The sequence below is a fragment of the Indicator indicator genome, chromosome 4, assembly GCF_027791375.1.
Source record: "Indicator indicator isolate 239-I01 chromosome 4, UM_Iind_1.1, whole genome shotgun sequence".
Lineage (NCBI taxonomy): Eukaryota > Metazoa > Chordata > Aves > Piciformes > Indicatoridae > Indicator > Indicator indicator.
Genome location: NC_072013.1, coordinates 43141946 through 43163203, shown reverse-complemented (window position 1 = coordinate 43163203; position 21258 = coordinate 43141946). Strand labels below are relative to the sequence as shown.

The window sequence follows — 21258 nt, the reverse complement described above, 5'->3', positions numbered from 1 at the left end:
GAGTAATGTCTCAGGGAATAGAGAAGACAGAGCATTAAGTTTCATGTCGACACACAGCAAAAAAAAAAAAAAAAAAAAAAAAGCTACAATCTCCCCATCAAAACTTGGGACTAAGAACTTTACATATGACAAACATTTTTTTTTTAATCTTTCTCTTCTGAAGGTAAATTGCCAAAGCTTAAGATTGTGGCTGCAGAACCTTTACACTATGGAGAACAGGGAGACTGAACAAGCCTTTCACAATTTTCAGAAATCTACATCCACAGGAGGAAAGGTAAGTCAGTTTTGCAAGTCAGATTTACAGTGCACAGGAAATGCAATGCATTATTTCAAACAAAACACATTTAGTTCCTTCAGGGCTCCTAAAGAAGTTGAAAACCAGCTTATTTTTTTAAAATCCTTTTATTATTAAAAAAAAAATAAGCAATTTGGTAATTTATTGCTTTAGACATTTCTAGCAACTTTAAAAATATTTCAGTTTAATGGTGTCTTACCTCACTTATACTGGAAGGAGAGTTTTCAAGTATCAGCTTTCCCAAAAAAAAGACTGTCCCATTTCTTTTCCTCAGTTAAAGGAGCTACATGCAACCAGAAGTTCAGAAAATAAGTGTCTGTTTAAAAGGCAGAGAAGTAAGCCATAGATGATCTGTAAGCCAATCCATCTTCAGTGCAGAGTCAACAGCTTTTATTTTACACGAAATACAGCAAATAGTCTGCAACCTCTACCTGTGCTATTGTGCAGATCAAGTTTAGGCCTGCCTGCTCGTCCCTTGCACGTTCTGACCTACAGTAGAGATTTCTCAGCATTCAGAGCTGCTGTGTGGCAGCTAACTGAAATTTCAGCCGACACTTGTAGACTTGCAATTAGCAAGGTTATTTTCAGCGCTGACCTAAGTTCCAGTAGAATGTTTATGGCATTATGACAGGAAGGAATCTAGTGTCATATTGGTCACTTGGTAACCCTGTAAAGCTGATCTTGGAGAGGAGAGACCCTCTAATTCACAGCAAACCAGTAAATATCTGACCCCAAATTTACTTTGCTTTTCATTTTTAGGTTTCATGCAGATGGAAATATTTACTGTGTTAATGTTAGGAAGCTTAGAATTAATTTTAGGACCTGGTAGATCATATGCTTGGAACAAATATATTAATAGGAAGTTATTGCTTCCTGGTGGAGTGATTCATCACTTACAAAACAGAGATTGTTACTTTTGCAATGCTCACATTTGTAATAATTACAACATTCTGAATGGGCAGGAGAAAATCACTCACGGAGCTGAACTTACAACAGCTGCACTCTCTAACACCTTTTAGTTTCTGCTTGGTTATCTTGAAAGGGACTCCCTCTTCTGTACAAGCCTTTGGTAGCTCTGTTTGGCCTGGATGCTTTCTGAATTCTTTAGCTGTCTGTTTCAAAGTCATGTTGAAAGACTCAGTCATACATCCACACCCTCATTCGTTGCTCATTCTCATTCCTTCCCCTCCTTCCCCCTCCTTTTTTTTTTTTTTTTGTCCATGGATCAGCTTTCTTATCCCCACCCTCCCTCATACTTCCAATAGTGGCAGATCTAACCTCACAGATGGAACAGTGACAAACCGCTCCTCTGACCTAAATTAGAGCTGTAATGGTCAGCCAGCTCATGTGTGTGCACACATATAAGACAAGCTTTTCTAAAAGAACTACCATCACAAACACTATTAAAAGAGATTTTTTTTTTTTAAAGGAGAGAGTAATGAACAAAAAGAGAACAAAACCCAAACAAAAATCCCCACCAAGAAAAGTCATTGCTTTTGCAAATTATTTAATAACTCCTACACCTTGCAAAACCACAATGAAACCAGTCCCTTGATCTTGTAGCAAAATCTACCTGAGGCAAAATGTATTTTTGAGAATTAAGGATATTGAGAAATCAATATTCTTGTTTGCATCCTGAGTTGCATACAAACTCAAGACGGCATTCAAAATAATTAGCAACAAGGTGTTTGTTACAGGTATCCCAAATAGCAAAACTTAAAGTACAGTAGAGGCACCAGGCAGAACTTTCAAATAGATCACAAAATCAAGAGCTAGAGATTTTGAGTGAACTGACCATTCACATACCCTTGAAGGATACTCTACTCGCCACAATTAGTGCAGTACCTGAATGCAAACACACTTCTGAACTCTTGAGGGTAAGGACAGAAATGCTACTGTAATGGATACACAGTTACCTTTTTTCCAGAAGAATGCCTTTATAAGAAAAGTTTTTTAATGAAATATCATAACTAAGCTATTTGAAGACATCACAAACACATTGGCTTGCTAGTGCAGGATATCCTCCGACATCAAAAAACTCTAAAGGTAATAAAAAATATTTTTCCTCTCTCGGACATCCTCTCTTTTAAAACCATGAAATCACAAAATTTTCTTTTAAATGGATGTGTTTCTATTTTAGATGAATTATTGAACGTATAAATAAATTGAGTTCTGTAGAAATAAGCTGCAATATTAAAAAGAAAGCAATAGTATTTGATTCCAAAATGGTGGGAAAAAACTACCAGTAAGGCAAATGTCTTGTTTCAGTGCTTAGTAAAAAAGTAGATCAGAACTACTGACTTCAGAGTAGAGAAGAGAAAATCTTGACTGAAGCAGCATTTTCAGGTTTGGCCACAGCTGCTTGTGGTGAGCTTAAAGATTATATCCTACACTGCACGACCTGGTTTTACTCAAGTAATTTAGAACAATGTTAGATTAAGCTCTCTGGCCAAGTTTTTAAAAATCATGGCTCAAAATTATTTCAATTAATTGCGGTTGAAAATTATTTCAGTTTCAAATAATTCTGGTTCAGAAATATTGTATCTTTCATAGGGAAAAAAATCACAGAATTGTCAGGGTTGGAAGGGACCTCAAGGATCATCCAGCTCCAACCCCCCTGCCATGGGCAGAGACACCTCACACTAGATCAGGTTGCTCAGAGCCCCATCCAGCCTGGCTTTAAAAATTTCCATGGATGGGGCTTCCACCACCTCCCTAGGCAGATACAGAAGGCTACAGTAGGTTTATATCCTTTTTACAATATTAGATAGATTTTCTAAGGTAAAGTAAAACCTTTATATATATGCTTGAGATGCTACGAATCTGCAAGGGCTTCCTATGCTTTGGGGCTTAACTTGTAAAATGTTGAGAAAGTATGGCCGAGGACCAGTGGCTCAGTTCTCTCTTTGCAACTTGATTCATACCTGGCAAATAATCAGAAATCCATTTCCTGCTCAATGCCAGGTAACTCCAAAAAAAACATCTCAGCATCTCATTTGCATTGCGAGGTATTATTTTGCTTTCTGACTGCATTCCCTGTTCCAGGAAGGAGCTATGGATGAGTCAGTCTAGGAGAGAAAGATGTAGTCTACTGATGAGTTGGAAATGGGCTACCATTTTAGTCAAAACAAACTATAAAGATCATTTTTTAATAAATCCATGGTGAAAGAAATATAAGCAAAATAATATACATTGGATGGTTTTTTAATAAATGACCAGTACATAGGAGGAAGGAAATTCAGCAGAGGCAGGTGGTTTCATCAGAAACTTTTGGAAAGATCTTTATTGCTAGCAGCTCTGCACACATTTTTGGCAGACTGCTCTAGAGATGTGAAAGAGAGAAAGCAGTAATGAAAACAACTTGGGGGTAGAATTAATGAGTGACTCCTGTGTTTTCCCCCAAATACAAATACCTTAGAACACAAACATTCAATGAATCATGGATTTCTTTTGGTTAGAAAAGACCTCTGTAAGATCATCGAGTCCAACCATTGACCCAACACTACCATGATCATTAAGTCATGTCCCAAAGTGCCATGTCCACATTTTTCTTGAACACCTCCACAGATGGTGACTCCACCACCTCCCTGGGCAGCCTGTTCCAATGCAGCAAATAAATTTTTCCTAATCTCCAGCCTAAACCTCCCCTGGCACAATTTCAGGCCATTTCCTCTTGTCCTGTCACCTGATAGTAGGAAGAAGAGGCCAGCCCCAAACTCACTCCAAGTTCCTTTCAGGGAGTTGTAGAGAGCAGTGAGGTCTCCCCTCAGCCTTCCCTTCTCCAGACTAAACAACCTCACTTCCTTCAGATACTCATCTGTATCAGCTGGGTTTTGAATTACTAGTGATAGAGAACTTGGGTAATATCCCTGAAGTTACACTCATGATCCACTTCATCACTTGTGAGTTGCCTTACACACTCGAAATAGAGTTATTGGGTGGGAGTTATTTTGATTTGTTAATAATGAGGTTTGGGGGGGGCTTCTAATTTCAAACTTGAAACATCACTGTAACAGTTTTCAATGCTATATACTTGTGTTTGAGATGTAATTCCTGTTTTTTCCCTTGTGCTACTTTTATGAACCAGATGGCCTACGTGGTTTATGTTACAAACTCACATTGTTTATATAATAGGCTAAGAATGCAGCCCTCATCTGCAACCAACCTGATCTTTTATGAGTTTGGCAAACAGAATTGAATAACATCAGTTAAACTAGCTAGTTTTCCAGTTAAATAAGCCTTCAGTGGAAAAAAAAAACAAAACAACACAACACAAAACAAAACATCTATTCATTTAAATAAAAAATTTGCAAAGAAATGTGCATACAATTGGAGTGGAAAAGTTTCTCAAAAGCAGAACTGTCTTTCTTCCCGTGATATCTAGTTTGCGTAAATGACTGAATGTGCATGATTTTTAAAAATTGTTTTATAACCTGTTATGTTTCTGTGGTTCTCAAGCAGGATGCAAGAGACCAAAATTCTGTTATCATTTCTACTTGGTATTTACAAATTCACACAAGCGCTGAGTACATCAAATACTTACATATGATAATTCAAGAAAGGTATCAAGGTGACAGGTTATGTTGTTCTGCAGCCTTTTAAGTAAAATTCCATTTGGGATGGTTAAAAATAACAGAATAGGATGTTTTAATTCTCTTACAGGCAATGTAACCAAACCTAAATACACAAGTGGGAATGTTCAAAATTTGATGAAGTTTAAGATATCTGATATTTTCATATTTTTCTGTAAAATTTTCTCCAAGTACCCTCCTAAATCTTTCTAAATAAAAAGACAAAATGAATCAAAAGTGATAAACAGATTGAAAGCAAAACAAAATGATTCTAAAATGACAGTTTTTAGCAGTCTGTGTATCACCATAATTTAATTTAAAAATTAAGTTTAACAACAAATCTGTCCCAAGTGCTGGTCCCACTGCACATATTTGCATTTATTTTGATGTCTTCAGAAAAGCTATGTAAAGAAATGCACCTATGTGTGGCACAGAGAAGTAGCATAGACATTAAACTCTCCTTTTGATAAAGAAAACATCAGTGAGGACTGCCTTTGGCATTTTCATTACTGGCATTTGAACTGAGAATCAGTCAGAATAATTTTTTTCACAGCATACCTATTACATATCCCTTTGTTGCTGCATATCTTCCATTTGCACACAGCAGAGACTGAAGGTTTAATCTGTCCCTCCCTACATTTTCAAATTCTTTATTTCAGAAAATAAGGAATTAAACAGGGCTGCTTGGAGTGCACACATGTTGGCTTCCTCTTTATTACAGAAAAAAAACCTCACTGAAAAGAGATGAAGGTGCAGATTTCACTCACACTGTTCAAGCTTAGTCTCCTATTAAAAAAATTCCTCAATGTGTTGTTATTGCAAAGTATGAGTTGACATAGTCAGAGATATGTACTGTAATTGAAAGACTCTAACTGAAGCCAGATTTCTCTGTTAAAACAGTTCATCATCCTGAAAAACCAAGAGGCTGAGGAAGGCTGCTGCAGAAGAATTCTTTTTCTAAATTGCATTTCTAGTCTTTCATAAAGAATAAATAGCAAGACAAATGACAGTTTTAGCTTTTGCCCTGAAGGATTTAATCATGCAAAGCTCTAAACATGGTCTTTCCTGGGAAATGAAAGGCTGGTTAAAACTGGTTTTCCTTCTCCTGTTCCAAGTGTGATTGTCACATTCCAGACATTTCTAGGCAATGGGATTACATCATTCAATTTTTTAAAATGGAAACAGCTGTTACATCCAATATTTATGACCTTTAAGTTTTCAATATCAAGTTATTCAGCTGTTCTTTCAGTTCATCTGGGTTGCAGAGAAATGAAACTCTGGAAAAGACCAAACTGTTTTATCCCACAGTTAAATGAATGCATGTATTGTTCCAAGGCAACAGAAAGAGGACAGAGCTTAGGGGAAACACAGCATACAAAAAATCTTGATCTTATCACTGCTTCAACGGACTGTCAACCCCTCATCCCACACACAAAATCAGTACAGGGTTTTGTTGTGCATTTCATATTGCTTCTGACTAGGGTTTGATGTGGACAGCTCTGTGTTGTGTGAATAATTCTCACAGGACTTCTTCATAGAAGGAGGAAAACCAAAATGAAAATGGAAAGCACGCAGAGATTTTTAAGACAGAGCACAGATGCTTTCGAGGATACATGCTAGCTCATAGAATCAGCCTCGTCTTGGTTTCGGTGTTTTGGTGGGGAAGGGGTTCAGTGAAGGAAAACATGAGTACATTTGCATAAAAGGAGTCTGTTATGTTTCTATTCAGAAACATACTTAGACACTAGATTTTTAGATAGCCACTAACTTATTAAAGGAGTTGAACACAATCCATTCATCTATTCAATGTATAAGGGCATTTCTCATGCTGAAATTTTATCATGCTGGATTCATTATATTTCCAGGATGTTGTTACATCGATGTCTGCACCTCCTCCAGGAAACTTGTTCTGCGGTAATGCTTACTGCAATATATAAAAGCTCATTTTGATTAAAATAAATTGTGAAGTGAAAGCTTGCCTTAGGGCCTACCCAAGAGGGTTGAAGGGGTGATAGCAGCAGTGGTCTTGTGAGCTGGTGGAACTGAAACAACTTGTGCTTACTCCTGATTTTGCTGCCAAGCTTCTTTTGGACTTCAGTACCAGTCACATTGTGCCTGTCTGGCTCACATCATATCAAGTATCCCCATTTCCGGAGATATTCAAGGTGAGGCTCGGCAGGGCTCTGGGAATCCTGATCTAGTAGAGGATGTGTACCTGCTTACTGCAGGAGGGGTTGGGCTAGATGACCTTTAGAGGTCCCTTTGAACTCAATCCATTCTATTATTCTGCGATTTTACAAGTACACAGGGGGTGTGCTCATGCTAACTTCCACTGCATAAACAACTTTAAAATAATGTGCCAAACCCCCCCCAAGCCCTAAAAGATTAAATTATCCAGTGACCAATGCAGACCTGGAGAAGCTGTAATTTTGTATCTGAGGAGAAACATCTGGGCTTATAGGTATCTGCATCTTCAGGGACACCCTGAAGTTAAATATGGTCTCCTATAAGCAGCGTTGCTAAACTGCTATTTTTCTCATATAAAGCACTGTCGAAATGGAGTGTTTCAAGGAAGTAGCAGTATAAATATTTATAAACATAAGTATACAAGTGAATGTACACGTTTCCCTAAGGGCTTTGTAACAACTTTATCACTGCAAGATCAAGCATTTTATTTTGTAAGTCTTAATATGCTAAATTTGACACATTAGTAACGATTTTTTTTCATATAAACATTAAACGAAGATCTTGCAAGTTACTGTTGATTCGCCAAAGCTTTGTGCATGTGGTAACAACCTTTATATTCTACCTACCCCCCACATTTGTCTGTCTTTTCCTGCTGGAAGATGCATTCAGCTCCCTACAGCGCTAGGTGGTGCTGCAGCACAAGGCCAGCCGACCCCTGCCTGCAGCACAGTGAGCACTGCCTGAAGTCTCCCACTGCTCTTGTTAGTATTGAAGTTACTGAGCATTATTACTGAGGGCTGTTGCTCAGAGGCCCTGAATTTTCGTGTTGGGTATTTTTTCTCCCTCTTTTTAACCGAAATTCTAGCTTTCAAAGATGTTACATTTAGCTTGTTTTCTCCCAAATCCTTTATGAGTTGAAATGATGAAGGAAAACTAATGAACATAAGTGCAATTAATTACACACAAAGACAATATTTTCGAGACTTAAATTTTATCTCTTTTACCTTCTTTTACCTTACATTCTGGCAATGAACCAAGGAGATAATTTTGGCAGATTTTCCTACAATACTACATAAGACTTTTACCTTGTTAACTTCTTGTACCTTTTACCTTGTAACTTCTCTAATAGGGGTAACAATGCAATAAAAATGACTCAACAATATTATTATATCCGTGCTTAAAAATAACTCAAATATGTTATTAAGATCCATGTTTGAGTAGTTCCATACAGTTCAAGAGCTTCCCAAATGCATGAAGTTGCCAATATGCATGTTTGCAAAAACTCTCCCCTAAATGTATGTTAGTTCTCTGGCTTTCTGTGTGTTACTAAATGCAGAGGGTTTGACTGTGTAGCTGGTTTTATTCTTGGTCCTGGTAAGTAGATCTGAAACAGTCTGATGAAATGAGACCTTCAAAGTAGTCTTGAAGCATTTGATAATTGCATTTTAATGGATAATTCTTGGAAATTATTGTAGATGCCTGATTCTTATTTCTTTCTTAGCTGCCATCACTACCAAAATTAAGTCACCTCCTGTCTGTAAATGCTAACACCTGTTTCTTGTTAAAGGCCAGATTATTCAAACAGCAAGGCAATAAAACTTGTATCTGCTTAATTATAACAAGTGAATCTTGTTCTTTAGTAGGAGATCATGCAAGTCTAAGTAAAGAAACCTCCATTAATGTCAGTCAAATCAGACTCTAATAATACAAGGCTGTGTGTCATGACAGAGAGCCAACTGTTGATGAGCTAATTTGCTGCAAGAACATACCATGACCATACTAGAAACTCTCTGAAGCAAGTTCCACACTCTAAGAACATATGCATTCATTCTTTTGCGTGTACTGGGAAAAGTATTAAAGCTTTTAAACTGAACTTTCTCTTTAGTCTTCTGTGGTCATAGAAATTGCACAAAGCCAGACGTTAAAAAAGGCACCAGAATGAATTAAGGCCTGTATGTAGAGAACAGCATTGCCCTCTACTTCCCTTCTTCATTTCTAATGCAGTATTTCTTAAATGTGTGCTCTGGCAGGCTCCTACCCTCTCCACAGAATGTGGCATCAGTTCAGATTAAAAAAAAAAAAAAATGGCTTTTTTAAGTAGCAATTCAGCATGGTAGCCAATGACTCTGCAATGTGCCTTGATGAAGGACAAACAAGAAGAAGACGACAGTGAAAAAGGACAAGAACCAGATGGAAATTCTGAAAGACAAACACTGGGAGAGAGAACCTGAAAAGAGCAGAATGGAAAAGAAAACAGAGCAGAGAGGCTGGAAAATAAAACAAGCAAGTGATAGCTTGATAGCTAGAAAATTATTTGTAGCCTAACAAAAGAATGCTCCTGAACTGGTCTGCACCAACATGTATCATTTTGAACAGAGGAAGAAACCTTCTTCAGCACTCTGTAAGGTGCCTATGTAATGTGTAGTTTTCCTTGGTAATTTTTCAAGCAACCTTTGTAATAACTTTCAGGTGTGGGTGGCCCTGTCATTCTGATTTGCTATCTTTTCCAGATCTCCTAAATAAGAGAACACAGTACCAAAGAATATCCAACTAGCAATTTAGAATTGGTGCAGAATTCACAAATCAATTCCAACTACTGTAACTACAAAACTAATAGTGGTGTAAATTGCAGTGGAAATCACCATGAAGTCTTTTTTCGTTCAAATGCTTAGTTTGATGCTGTATTTATTTATTCCTTAGCATTTAAAAAAAAAAAAAAAGAAAAGAAAAAGAAAGAAAAAAGAGAGAGAGAAAACAAAGGTAGTAATTGAGAGATACTGTAAGTATTTCTTTCCTAATTAGGGTCAAGAAAGTATCTGGAACAGATTTGAGTCAGAGAAGCTGTCCTTGCAAATTTCAGCTGAGAATTAAAAGCATCCCTCACTTATTCTACAAGAAGTCTGAAAGACACACAGCACTGTCAGTATTTTGCATTTCTTTGGAAGAAAATAATTCTATTTGTAACCAGGGATGCAGTGTTCTTATGGAGAAAAGACTGGCTCCTTTCTCATTTTGTGTTTACCACTGCCTTAATTCCTCATGCAGAACTGCTGGCCTAGATTCATAAACAATGTGGATACTTAAACTGCTCTTTGAAGAGATTATATTTGTGTGCATCATATGTGAGAATCCATACAAGGTTGCACAAGTTTACAAGTAATGCACAATGCATTATTTGTAAACATACGTTTAGCCTGGAGAAGAGGAGGCTCACGGGTGATCTCATTGCTGTCTACAACTACTTGAAAAGAGGTTGTAGCCAGGTGGGGGTTAGTCTTTTTTCCCAGGCAACCAGCAACAGAACAAGAGGACACAGTCTCAAGCTGTGCCAGGGGAAGTTTAGGCTCCAGGTGAGGAGAAAGTTCTTCACAGAAAGAGTGATCTGCCATTGGAATGTGCTGCCCAGGGAGGTGGTGGAGTCACCATTCCTGGAGGTGTTCAAAAAAGGATTGGATGTGGCACTTGAAGCCATGGTTTAGTTAGTCATGAGGTGCTGGGTGATAGGTTGGACTTGATGATCTCTGAGGTCTTTTCCAACCTTGTTGATTCTATGATCTCGGGGTTTTTTAATCCAAAGAGTCAAAGTTATCCACTTCAAATTAAGATGCTAGCCCCATGTGAAAAACAGGTAAAGAAGGGATCCTGCACCTGGTTTTTAGCCTTGCTTTCTTCTTAAGAAACATAGCCTCAGAGTAACTGCTGAAGAGCAAATAAGAATGTGCTGGTTAGTACTTCAGCTCTACAATTTTAGAGTGTAGTTGGCTGATGATATTGCAGACTTCCATTTATCTTGTAACTACTGGAGAGTGCTGGGATATAGTGACAAATTCCAGACATTGCTTTCACACAAGCTGGGTGGTGTATCAACCATTTTGCTCGTCCACAGAACTTCATAGATTTTAAAATTAAATTCTATTTCTGTTATTCTGAGGGTCATTTAGATACTTGACTCTATACACAAGTACAGATACTTTGCACCATTTAGAATAGAGCATTGCTCCTTGAGTACAATTTCTGCTACCCAAAGGACATTATCAATGTTCTGTCAGGTCAGAAGTTCTTTTTCTGTCAGTGTCCAAAATAGGAGCATAGACGTAGAGTAGCCCTCAATAACTATGAAGAATGAGGTGACTGCAAACGCAACAGAACTTCGAAACACATAAATTAAATGATGTACTAAGGTGAATTGAACTATAGCAGCTCAAATATTTTAGGGCAGATAATTCAGAAGAATCTTGGAGAAAAAGCAAATATGTAAGAAATAAGGATATACAAATACTGAGGTAGTAGTGGCAGTGGGTTTCTTTTACGGTATGACAAACATGGCACACACAAACATGTATGTACATATATGCCCCTATAGATGTCACTTCTTAGAAATAACACATGTCAAAATGCCAGCTCACAATCACTTTGAAAAATCACATAGAAAATCATCTATTTCTTACACATTAATAGGCAAATGATGATTAAGTCTGCAGAAGGAGAAAGATTCCTTGCTCTTTTGCCTTTTGACTGTCTGCAAAAATTGTGATCAGAAGCAAACGTACTCATCAGAGCTCAAAGAGATGAATGGCTGCACCAAAAACTAACACTGCATAATATAACTTGTCTAAACTCCCTTTTGAGGTATGTGACCACAGCTGAAAGCAGCAACACTTGTAGGGTCAGCTAAGGAGAATAAAAGCAATATAGTTTGCTGAAATTTATGAGATCACAGAATCACACAGAAACACTCAGGTTGGAAAAGACCCTCGGGATCACCAAGTCCAACCTATAACCCTACTCTACAAGGTTCACCCCTAAACCATAGCCCCAAGCACCACATCCAAATGACCTTTAAACACATCCAGGGCTGGTGACACAACCACCTCCCTGGGCAGCACATTCCAATGCCTGACTACTCGTGCCCTGAAAAAAAATTTTCCTATTGTCCAGTCTAAGTCTACCCAGTCACAGCTTGAGGCTGTTCCCTCTTGTTCTATCACTAATTACCTGTGAGAAGAGACCAGCACCAACCTCTTCACAACGTCCTTTCAGGTAGTTGTAGAGAGTGATGAGGTCTTCCCTCAGCCTTGTCTTATCCAAACTAAACAGCCCCAGCTCCTTCAATTGCTGTTCATAAGATTTATTCTCCAGGCCCTTCACAGCTTCATTGCCCACCTCTGCACAGGCTCCAGCACCTCCACATCTGTCTTGTATTGAGGTACCCAAAACTGGACACAATACTCGAGGTGTGGCCTCACCAGATTGTACAAGGGTACAATCACCTCCCTACTCCTGCTGGACACAGCCTTTCCAACACAAGCCAGGATGTCATTGGCTTTCTTGGCCACCTGGGCACACTGCTGGCTCATTTTCAGCTGTGTTTTCTCAGCTAATGCAGATTATGAGAAGTACACTGCTCAATGGGAAAGGCAAATTGCAGCTCAGTGCTAGGTTCTGTAGATTTCTAGTCTAGAAATCTACTAAGATCAGTAGACATACATTTTATAAATACTTTCGAAAGGCCTGTCAAATTTTGGAGTGCCACAATTGCTAATGCAATGCTGCTTTACGCATTTTAAATGACATATATCTTCCAAAAAGAAATTGAAGCATTTGTAAAAAAATGAGGTGTTCCAGCTTTTAAAAAGCCTAAGCATTTTAAAAACCCCACACAAGCTATCATTTCCCTCCTAGGAACAGTTTACAGGGAGAAGGAGGAGAAAGCATTCATAAAGCTTTAACAGATGAAAAAGTGGATATAAATTCTCCTTTTTCTTTCTGTTTCTGCATGATTCATTGTAAATGGTCAAGCTCCTGTTCAAAGAGAAAGCTTCTTCATCTGTCTGATTCTGCACACTGTCACTTGAGATAGTTACATAGAACACAATAAAATCTTCAGATCTTTTGGATGGATAGATGGATGGATGAATGGATGGATGGAATACTGCTAATGGTTCTTAAGGAAGTGTAATGCAATCAAAAAAAAATAAATATAGCATGTATTATAACCGTTTCTGAAGAAGATGGCATCACTACACCTAGAATGTCAGTCAGACATTAAACTGAACCTAGGCTCCTGCCCAGACTCATCACACAGCTGTATCTGGTAGATGCAAACAAGACCAAGCTCCAGAGATCCTTAAGAAAAGCTCAGGGTCCAGCAGAGTCCCCAGATTGCTGCAGGAAGACAGACAAGGTTTGGACAAGGTCACATGAACTCTATCTCAATCTTCCAGAAAATCCTTTCATGCACTTTGGTCAGGGGATGGTTACTATGCAGAGGGCACCATTTCAGTTGGAAGCATAATCATGTCCATACAGATGTGTCATTGTGTACTCTCACCCTTTTGTTGTGCCTACTTGCTTGTTGGTCACGAGATTTTAGCTCATACACAAAGGAATCACGTTAATTCACAGAAGGCTTTGTAATGGTTAGCTATACAGAAAGGGATTTCATTCTGAGGAAGAATTCATATAATTGGGAAGGCAATATCCAAGGATATTTAAAACCCACAAACTTGTGGAACTTGTTCTTATGGAAATGCAAGTGTGGTGCTTTATTGAAACATTCATGTTGCATGTCTGGCATTCAGACAGCAATCATTCTATTACCTGATTTTTTTCTTAATTTTTTTTTTTTTTTTTGGTCCTGTCAGCTCTGTTGTAATGAAAGCCATTTCTGAATACGGTGAACGAAAAATATCCAAAACCAAAATCTTCTCTGGAGACTTTCAAAAGCCACCTGGGTGTGTTCCTGTGAACCTGATCTAAGTGAACCTGCATTAGCAGGGGAGCTGAACTAGATGATCTCCAGAGGTCCCCTCCAACCCCTACCATACTATTGAAATAATAATAATTTACTTTATTTCCCAGCAAATCTGCACAACAGTAGTTGTGATTATCATCTTCTATACATATACTAAACAAAATACATTGCCTTAGCAAACATTTTGGTTAATCAATTTACATGATGACTTAACATCATACTGAAAAGTATTTATATCATTACATCATTATATCCAGTAAACATTTATGTTGGAGTCAGATTAGGATACAGACTAGAGAAGGCTGTAATAGGTAACATCTGTGCTGGAATTTGATATTTACTTTACTGTTTCTCTAGAGACTATTGGTAGAGCATGTTAGCTAATTTTCTAAACCCTTTATTAGCATACTTTAATGTAGGAGCAATGTGAAATGAGAAGTGGGAGAAATAATCTGGTTGAAATGCAGTTAGATGCATTCATGTATAGCTGAGGTCTAAAGCAGACATTCTCAATTATGTATTTCAAAAGTATGGATATCCAAATGAGAAAGATTTTGCAGAATTTTTATTTTTAGAACTAGATGAAAAAACTGACAGTGGTAAAACATCAAATTTTTTCCCCTCATCTTAGAGTTCTATTCTTCCCCCTGAGTCTCATGACTACTAAATAATCCAAATGTCTATTTTAGGATAACCATAAAACCTCCATAGCATTGCAGACGATACACTATACTCCTATATCTACACCCCCTGAGTTGCACATCATCCTTCTATGTTCAAATACATTGCTCAGAAACTAATGGATGCATCTCTACCCTCACAAGAAGAGCACTCCCTTGGAGGGATGTCACAGGTTGCAATATTTTTGCTCAGTGTATCGTTACTGGTTTGTTTTGAAGAAACTCAAGAAGACAAGATGATTTAAAGAGCTCTTCAGATTTCACCCTTGCATTAAGAGGAAAGCATAGATGATCCATGCTTCTGGAGGGCCATGGATATGGAACCCAAAGAAATCAATTAGGTAACCTATGTCTTTCCCCACCCTCCCACCCCCTTAAAGAAGTAATTTCTTTTGTCCCAGCCCTATCATTGTCTTCTGTCACTCCAAGGAATATTCAGTTTCCTTTGTCACAAGAGCAGTAATCCTGATCATTTTGTTTGCATCCTTTCCCTGCTCATCTAGGAAGAAAGTCCAAGCTTTAAAAGGGTCCAGCACACTGCAATATTAATTATTTATTGATTTATCCTGATAAATTATGCAAGCCAGGTCCTCCATTATCACTAGGGTTACTAGTTAAGTCCTTCCCAGCATTACAGATACATCTTATTATATATCATCTGCTCCTACACAGTGCCTGACATTTTTGGAGTGCATAATATATTTGGTCTGAAAAACAACTTGAATGTAAGAAATATCATAGAGCCTACAAACAGTTCAAATATCCACAACAAATCTGGTTTTGTCCAAATAAATCTTAGTATACACTGGTTAAATGCTAGATGACTTAAGGTAAAGTTGCCCAACTGAGGTTTGTTGGGATAAGTGTGCAATAAATTTGGCATTTGACTAGAGGCTTAGCTACAATGTGCTCTTAACCTTTTCCCTCCAAAAGAAGCACTTTACCAATACCAGCAAAATATATTTTATGTTTTTATATAGGTATCTTCTACTGGTAATGTTCCATATAGATAAATTTATTTAATAGTCTTTCACCACACTTCTATAAGCAAACTTGGGTTTGATTTGCAGCCAGGCAAGCACCATTTTTCTGCCTATGTTTTAACTGTAACGAGCCCTCTGGCTAAAGGAAAAAACCCAAAACCAACCAACATCTGCAGTTGCTTAGGCTGTAATCTGCAAAGCCTGTCGAATCAAATCTTTGGAATTGCTATGCATAAAAAGCAGCATTAATACATGATATGTTTATAGAGAAATTACTATGTTAGGTGTTGAAGTGCTTCACAAACATAGGACCTGTCATCAGATGAGATTTGGGGTTGGATTTTGAGAAAGAAAAAAGGGAAATTAGAGAAAAGTGATTTTGTATCTACTTTCCTTTAAATAATCTAGCATGGAACTCTCCCATGTATTACATAAAGAACCAAAATCTAAAGTTTTCTTACCAGATTTGCAGTAAGGGGCATGTAGCAATAGGACAAGGGACAAGAGTTTTAAACTGGAGCAGGGTAGATTTAGATTAGACATAAAGATGAAGTTCTTTGCAGTGAGAGTGGTGAAATAGTGGAGTAGGTTGCCCAAAGAGGTGGTTGAGGCCCCATCCCTGGAGATATTACAAGGTCAAACTTGATTGGGCCCTGATCAACCTGCTCTAGTTGAGATGTCCCTGCTCACTGCAGGGGGGTTGGACAAGAAGACCTTCAAATGTTGTTTCCAAAATGATGCATTCTGTGATTCTATAAAGAAATTGGGATGCTCAGAACTGTGGGCCTGCAACATAGTTAGCAATTTATTTTTTATGTTTGCAGTTAAGAAAGGGTCTGAAGATTCTGAATACATTTTTTAATTACTTCAAATATGCAGCGGACAGCAAAGCTTCAACTATTTCAATAAAAAGCTTTCTAAAATTCTTCAGTAAATTTGACTTTGCCTGTGAGTGGCATGGAGAATATTTCCACTCTGTCTCAGAATATTTCAGAACTGAAACATTTAAATGTTTTCAACCTTTACACTGTTCAGATTAATTTTCTCAGAGTAGGTTGCAGCTTTAACAGGATTAAGGAGACTGAAATTTATCAAGTGCCCCCAGTTTAAAGGAGTCCCATTTTCCCCTGTAGATTTATAGTCCACTTTCCTTTTAGGAAGTTTTGGGGTATGTATCTACATTCTGTCCCCCAGGTACAGACAATCTAAAATAGTTCTCAAAACCTGAAAATTTCAAGAAATTTGACTTGCTGAAGTTATCTTCCAGACTCAGCTGTATTATGAGTGATTTATTTTAACATGTGAAAAACCAAACAAACAAACAAAACCCCACCACAACACCAAATATTGATTTTTGCTCTTAAGAGGAACTGATATAGAAAAAAAAAAAGTTGAAAAGTACTCAGAAAAGTAGTTTGGTCCAGCCTTCAGTGTTTATTCAATGAAACCACCAGTATCTGATATTATTCAATCAATAAAAGCCCACTGAATTCAAGAGGAGGGAATGACAGACACCTACAGTACCTTAGCTTTACACTTTTTCATAGCTCCTCTAATGGAACGAAAAGAGCAATAACCTAACTAACTGCAGATATATTAGAAACTAATGTCCTTTGTTACCTTGCTTTTATAATCCCTTACAGTCTTCCCTTATCCAGGATTTTAAGTACAAGGAGAAAGCAACTAAAAACTCTTTGGTCCCATTTACAAATATTTGCAATGGGCAACAGTTACACAGAACGTATTAAAAAGATGAAAATGTATCTTAGCACAGGTTGAGCTAAGAGTGATGACCAGGTAAATGACTAAGACAAGTCATTCTGGATCCCAGTGAATTATGATTCATACATCTAAGCTATTGAAGCTCTCAGGTGAGGCTGAGCTTTCCAGGAAATTTCCCAAGGGATGACACAAGACAAGCCTCCCAGTCATGCTGCCTGGCTAGTTCTGAGAAAAGGGCAGTGCAGAAGTGAGAGAAACAAGTATTTTAAAAGGATTAGTGGTGGCTAGTAAAGCCCTGAGTCAATTAACATGAAAAGAGACTGGCAGCAAACACCAAAATCCCCAGGGATCAAGCCATAAAAAAGAAACAAGTTCTTGATGACAGGAAGAGCAGAAGCACAGACAGATCTGCAACAGGGATACAAGCAGATGTTCACAAGACGAAGAGATTATCTGTTTGCTGAACAATTTTTGCATGAAACGACATAAAAAGTCTGCTCTGGCCTAGGATCCTCAAACCAGCCTTATCACCACAAGCCAAGCAACAACCAGAGGAAGGAAGTCAACTTTAAGTATTCAAAATGAATAGAAAGCTGCTTGAAAATGGAACTGGACCTCTCCTGGATGAAGAAAAACAAACTGTGAGAAAATGAAAAATTTTTACCTCACTGCTACCATTTGCAATTTTCAGATTATATTCAGAAAGTCATACGTGATAGACTTTTATCCTGAGTCTGTGTCATTCATTTTTGTCTTTATGATTTGGACAAGGGAGCAGAGAGAAACAACCTTAAATTTGCAGGCAACAGTGTGTGTGCTGGAGGAGGGAGATACTTCAAACACAGCAAAAGACAGATTCAGAAGTGAGAAATGGGAGACATGAAAAAAAAAGTTCAGTTATGGGAATAGGCAAAATCCTACATGTAAAATTTCACAGACAAAATGGATAAGAGAAAGGTGAAAAACCTTTCAGTTTGGGAGTTACAACAAATCACAAGCTGAGCATCAATCAGCCATCCCCTGCTTTTCTGAAAAAAATACTAAACCACTGTGGATTGTCTCAAAGACATGTTAAATGCTTTCTCCAGTTTACTCAGCATGGTGAAGACTCACATTGAGCCTTCTGTCCAGCCTGGGCACAATTCCAGAAGGACCCAGAGCACCTGGAAAGTGCTCCTTAACAATTATCAGAGCACAGAAGAAATAAAAAGTATATATAGGATCTATCTGAGGTTATGCATTTGGGGATTTCTGCTTAGCTGATTTTCATTAAGTTCTATAATGCAAGAGGATACAAGGATAAATAATTTAAAATATATATACATATATATATATGTAAAATCTGAACAGAAGCATTTCCAGAACAATTGGTTTTGCAATCTTACTTCCTTTTATCTGTATAAAGGTTTAAAGGTAAGCAATTTACATAAGTTATTCCTGCTGTGTTTAACACTTTGCTGTGGTTTTACTGCTCCTGCAGAACATTTTGAAAGCTTTCCCTTTTTATGTTACTTTGTGAAAAAAATCTTAAAATACATCAAATATTGTTAAAAGATCTTCAAATACAAATCGTTATCATGCAGGCACACAGCTACACACTGGCAGAAACACATAGGAAAAGAGCACTTTCTTGTGATTCCAGGGTATGTACATAGAAATTTGACAGCCTCAGTGACAGGTCCCTCCCGGGCTGAAGGCTGCCAGGCCAGACAACTGCAGATAATTGAGACTGCTTTATGTTATTCTTTTGTCTTTTTTTTTTTCAGTTTCGTTAAACGGATTTCCTCTTAGTCCTCCCCTCTCCCTACCCTACCGCCCAAAAAAAAACATCCCTAAGTGCTATAGTAATTGCTTCCATGCAAAAAACTATTAGGAAAGTACTCTATGAAACACTGTTGACTCTTGCAACTTCACAAATAAACTCTAAAAAGGAGAAAAATCATGGTAAATGTTACTCATTCACTGACTTCCATTTGGAAACAAGAAATTTTAATGGATATATGAGGGTGAGCTATGTCTACAGAATATCCTCATTTCATAGGCAGTTCTGCTTGTGCTCTAAGCCAGCCCAAATCTGTGTGCAAATGCCATCCCACAAGCTCCACAGCTCTTTAGTTTCAGCTTAGCACTGCACCAGTACGGCCACAAGCAATTCCAGGTCAGAACTGGCAACCAAATCCTGCAGAAACCCCTTGTAGGTGTATTTGCTAAAAACCTCCTGCATATTGTGGGCACAGTCCTTCCCCTTGTCAAAAGCCAGCAATCTTTACCCTGCATTTTTCAGAAAAACTGGTGACCATAAAACACTTCAGATCAGCTCTATTTGGTTAAGACTGATTACAGCACAATTGTTCTCTGCTTCGCTCTTGTACACAGAGTTGTGTTTTAAGATAGCTTACAGCTCCAGTCCTAAAATAAACACAAAATACCATTGCACTGAGTGTGAAGGAAGACTGTGTTCACATAAACAGGCCTCAGAATGCAACTCTGAAGACAGTTCAGTCTGAAGAGATAACATTTGCCTGCTGCCTGCTATTTTTGGAGACTGCTGCCTTCAAAAGCATGCTTCATCCACTGCAGCAAACCAAGCTGTGCAAACAAACATACACCCAGAGTACCAGACACAATTCATTTCAATTTCACTTCAAATTTCCTTACCACCTTTAAATACTCAACACCAAAATTTAAATCTGGGACCAAGACAGAGACAGTTCTTTAAAGATACTTGTGATCTGCTCTTTTACTCCAAACAGATTTGCCTAGCAGTTTCTTGCTAGGTAAACGTAAAGAAGGGATAAAAATAGGAAAGAAAAAAAAAAAGAAGAAGAAATGTTCATTTACTGACTGTGCTATTCAAATTTCTTTCATATTTCTCAAAATTTCATATTTCTCAAAATGTCATATTTCTCATGCCTGAAAAACAAAACAAAACAAACCCAACCCCACTCATTTACATAGTCCCACCTGAGTTCAATTTTCAACCTTTACATGACAGAAAGGTTAGAAATTAGACCACTTTTCTACCTTCCTGCCTCTGAGACTTGCTTAGTTTTCAGATGAGTGGCTATGCTCACTGGGACATAAATTTGCTGAAGCTCATTAAAATAAACAAGAATATTTCTGGGCACTTTGAGATGCCTGGTCAAGTTACTGTTAGTGATGTATTAGCTGGTCTTGGGATGTGAACATGTTCATGACTTATGGCTATGACTGTTGAATTAAGTGATGAGTAAATAATGTTGCAAAAAAGTCTGGGCGTGATAGGGTTTCTGTTATCTCCCTGAAAAGGATTTATTCACTTTTTAACACAGGCTTCCACATAACACAGCAGTTATGAGAAACCCTTTTCTTTACTTCACCAGTAGCACAGTTGAGCAAACCATCTTCGCTGAAAAACCTGCAATATAAAATTCATCCTACCTTCAGTTGCACCAGATGCACATCCACGTGCTTGCTGTCTGAGTCCTGCTGGACAGAGTAGGTCAGATCCCTGACTCTTTCAGACGTCATCCTAAGCCAGGTCTCAATTTCTGGCAAGTGCAGAACAATCTTCCAATCAGCCCCAGTGTGTAGAGGAGGAGGCTTTTCATACTGCTGGCCAGAATCAAGCTCCTTCATGACATCCTCTTCCCCATCTTGTTCCACTGTAGGAGTCATGTTTACGAGCATGGGAGATGCATCAGATGGCATGGGATCCAGTTCTTGTGTCCTCATGGGAGACAATGCTACTACATCCATGGCTAACATGGGAAAACCTAAACTGTAATTCTTTCCAATGTAGCTGCAAAGAGGGAAAAAAAAAAAAAAAAAAAAAAAAAGAGAGAGAGACAGCTGTTACAAGACTAAATTTTGCAAAGTACTTCACAAGGAGTAAATGGTAATGTCTGAGAGGTGTTGCCCTTCTAAATAAATTCCTTATCCTGAAAATCTACACTAGAGTTTCAAGAATACGTAGTTTTTTGGGGTTATTTTAGTTAACTTTGTTGATTTGAATAAACAAGGTTTTTTTTGAGAAAATAAACAAGCACAACATTTCTCTCGCTGCACACAATCCTCTTGGAAATGA

General features: G+C 37.9%; 1 protein-coding gene across 1 annotated transcript in view; it reads right to left on the bottom strand.

Annotated features, from left to right (window-relative positions):
- Positions 1-20939, bottom strand: part of AKAP6 (A-kinase anchoring protein 6) — a 218574-nt gene extending 197635 nt beyond the window's left edge. The window contains exon 1 of the mRNA XM_054400703.1: positions 20613-20939. Within this exon, the coding sequence (XP_054256678.1) occupies positions 20613-20939 (327 nt within the window). The remainder of the gene's footprint in view (positions 1-20612) is intronic.
- Between the last annotated feature and the right edge of the window lie 319 nt (positions 20940-21258).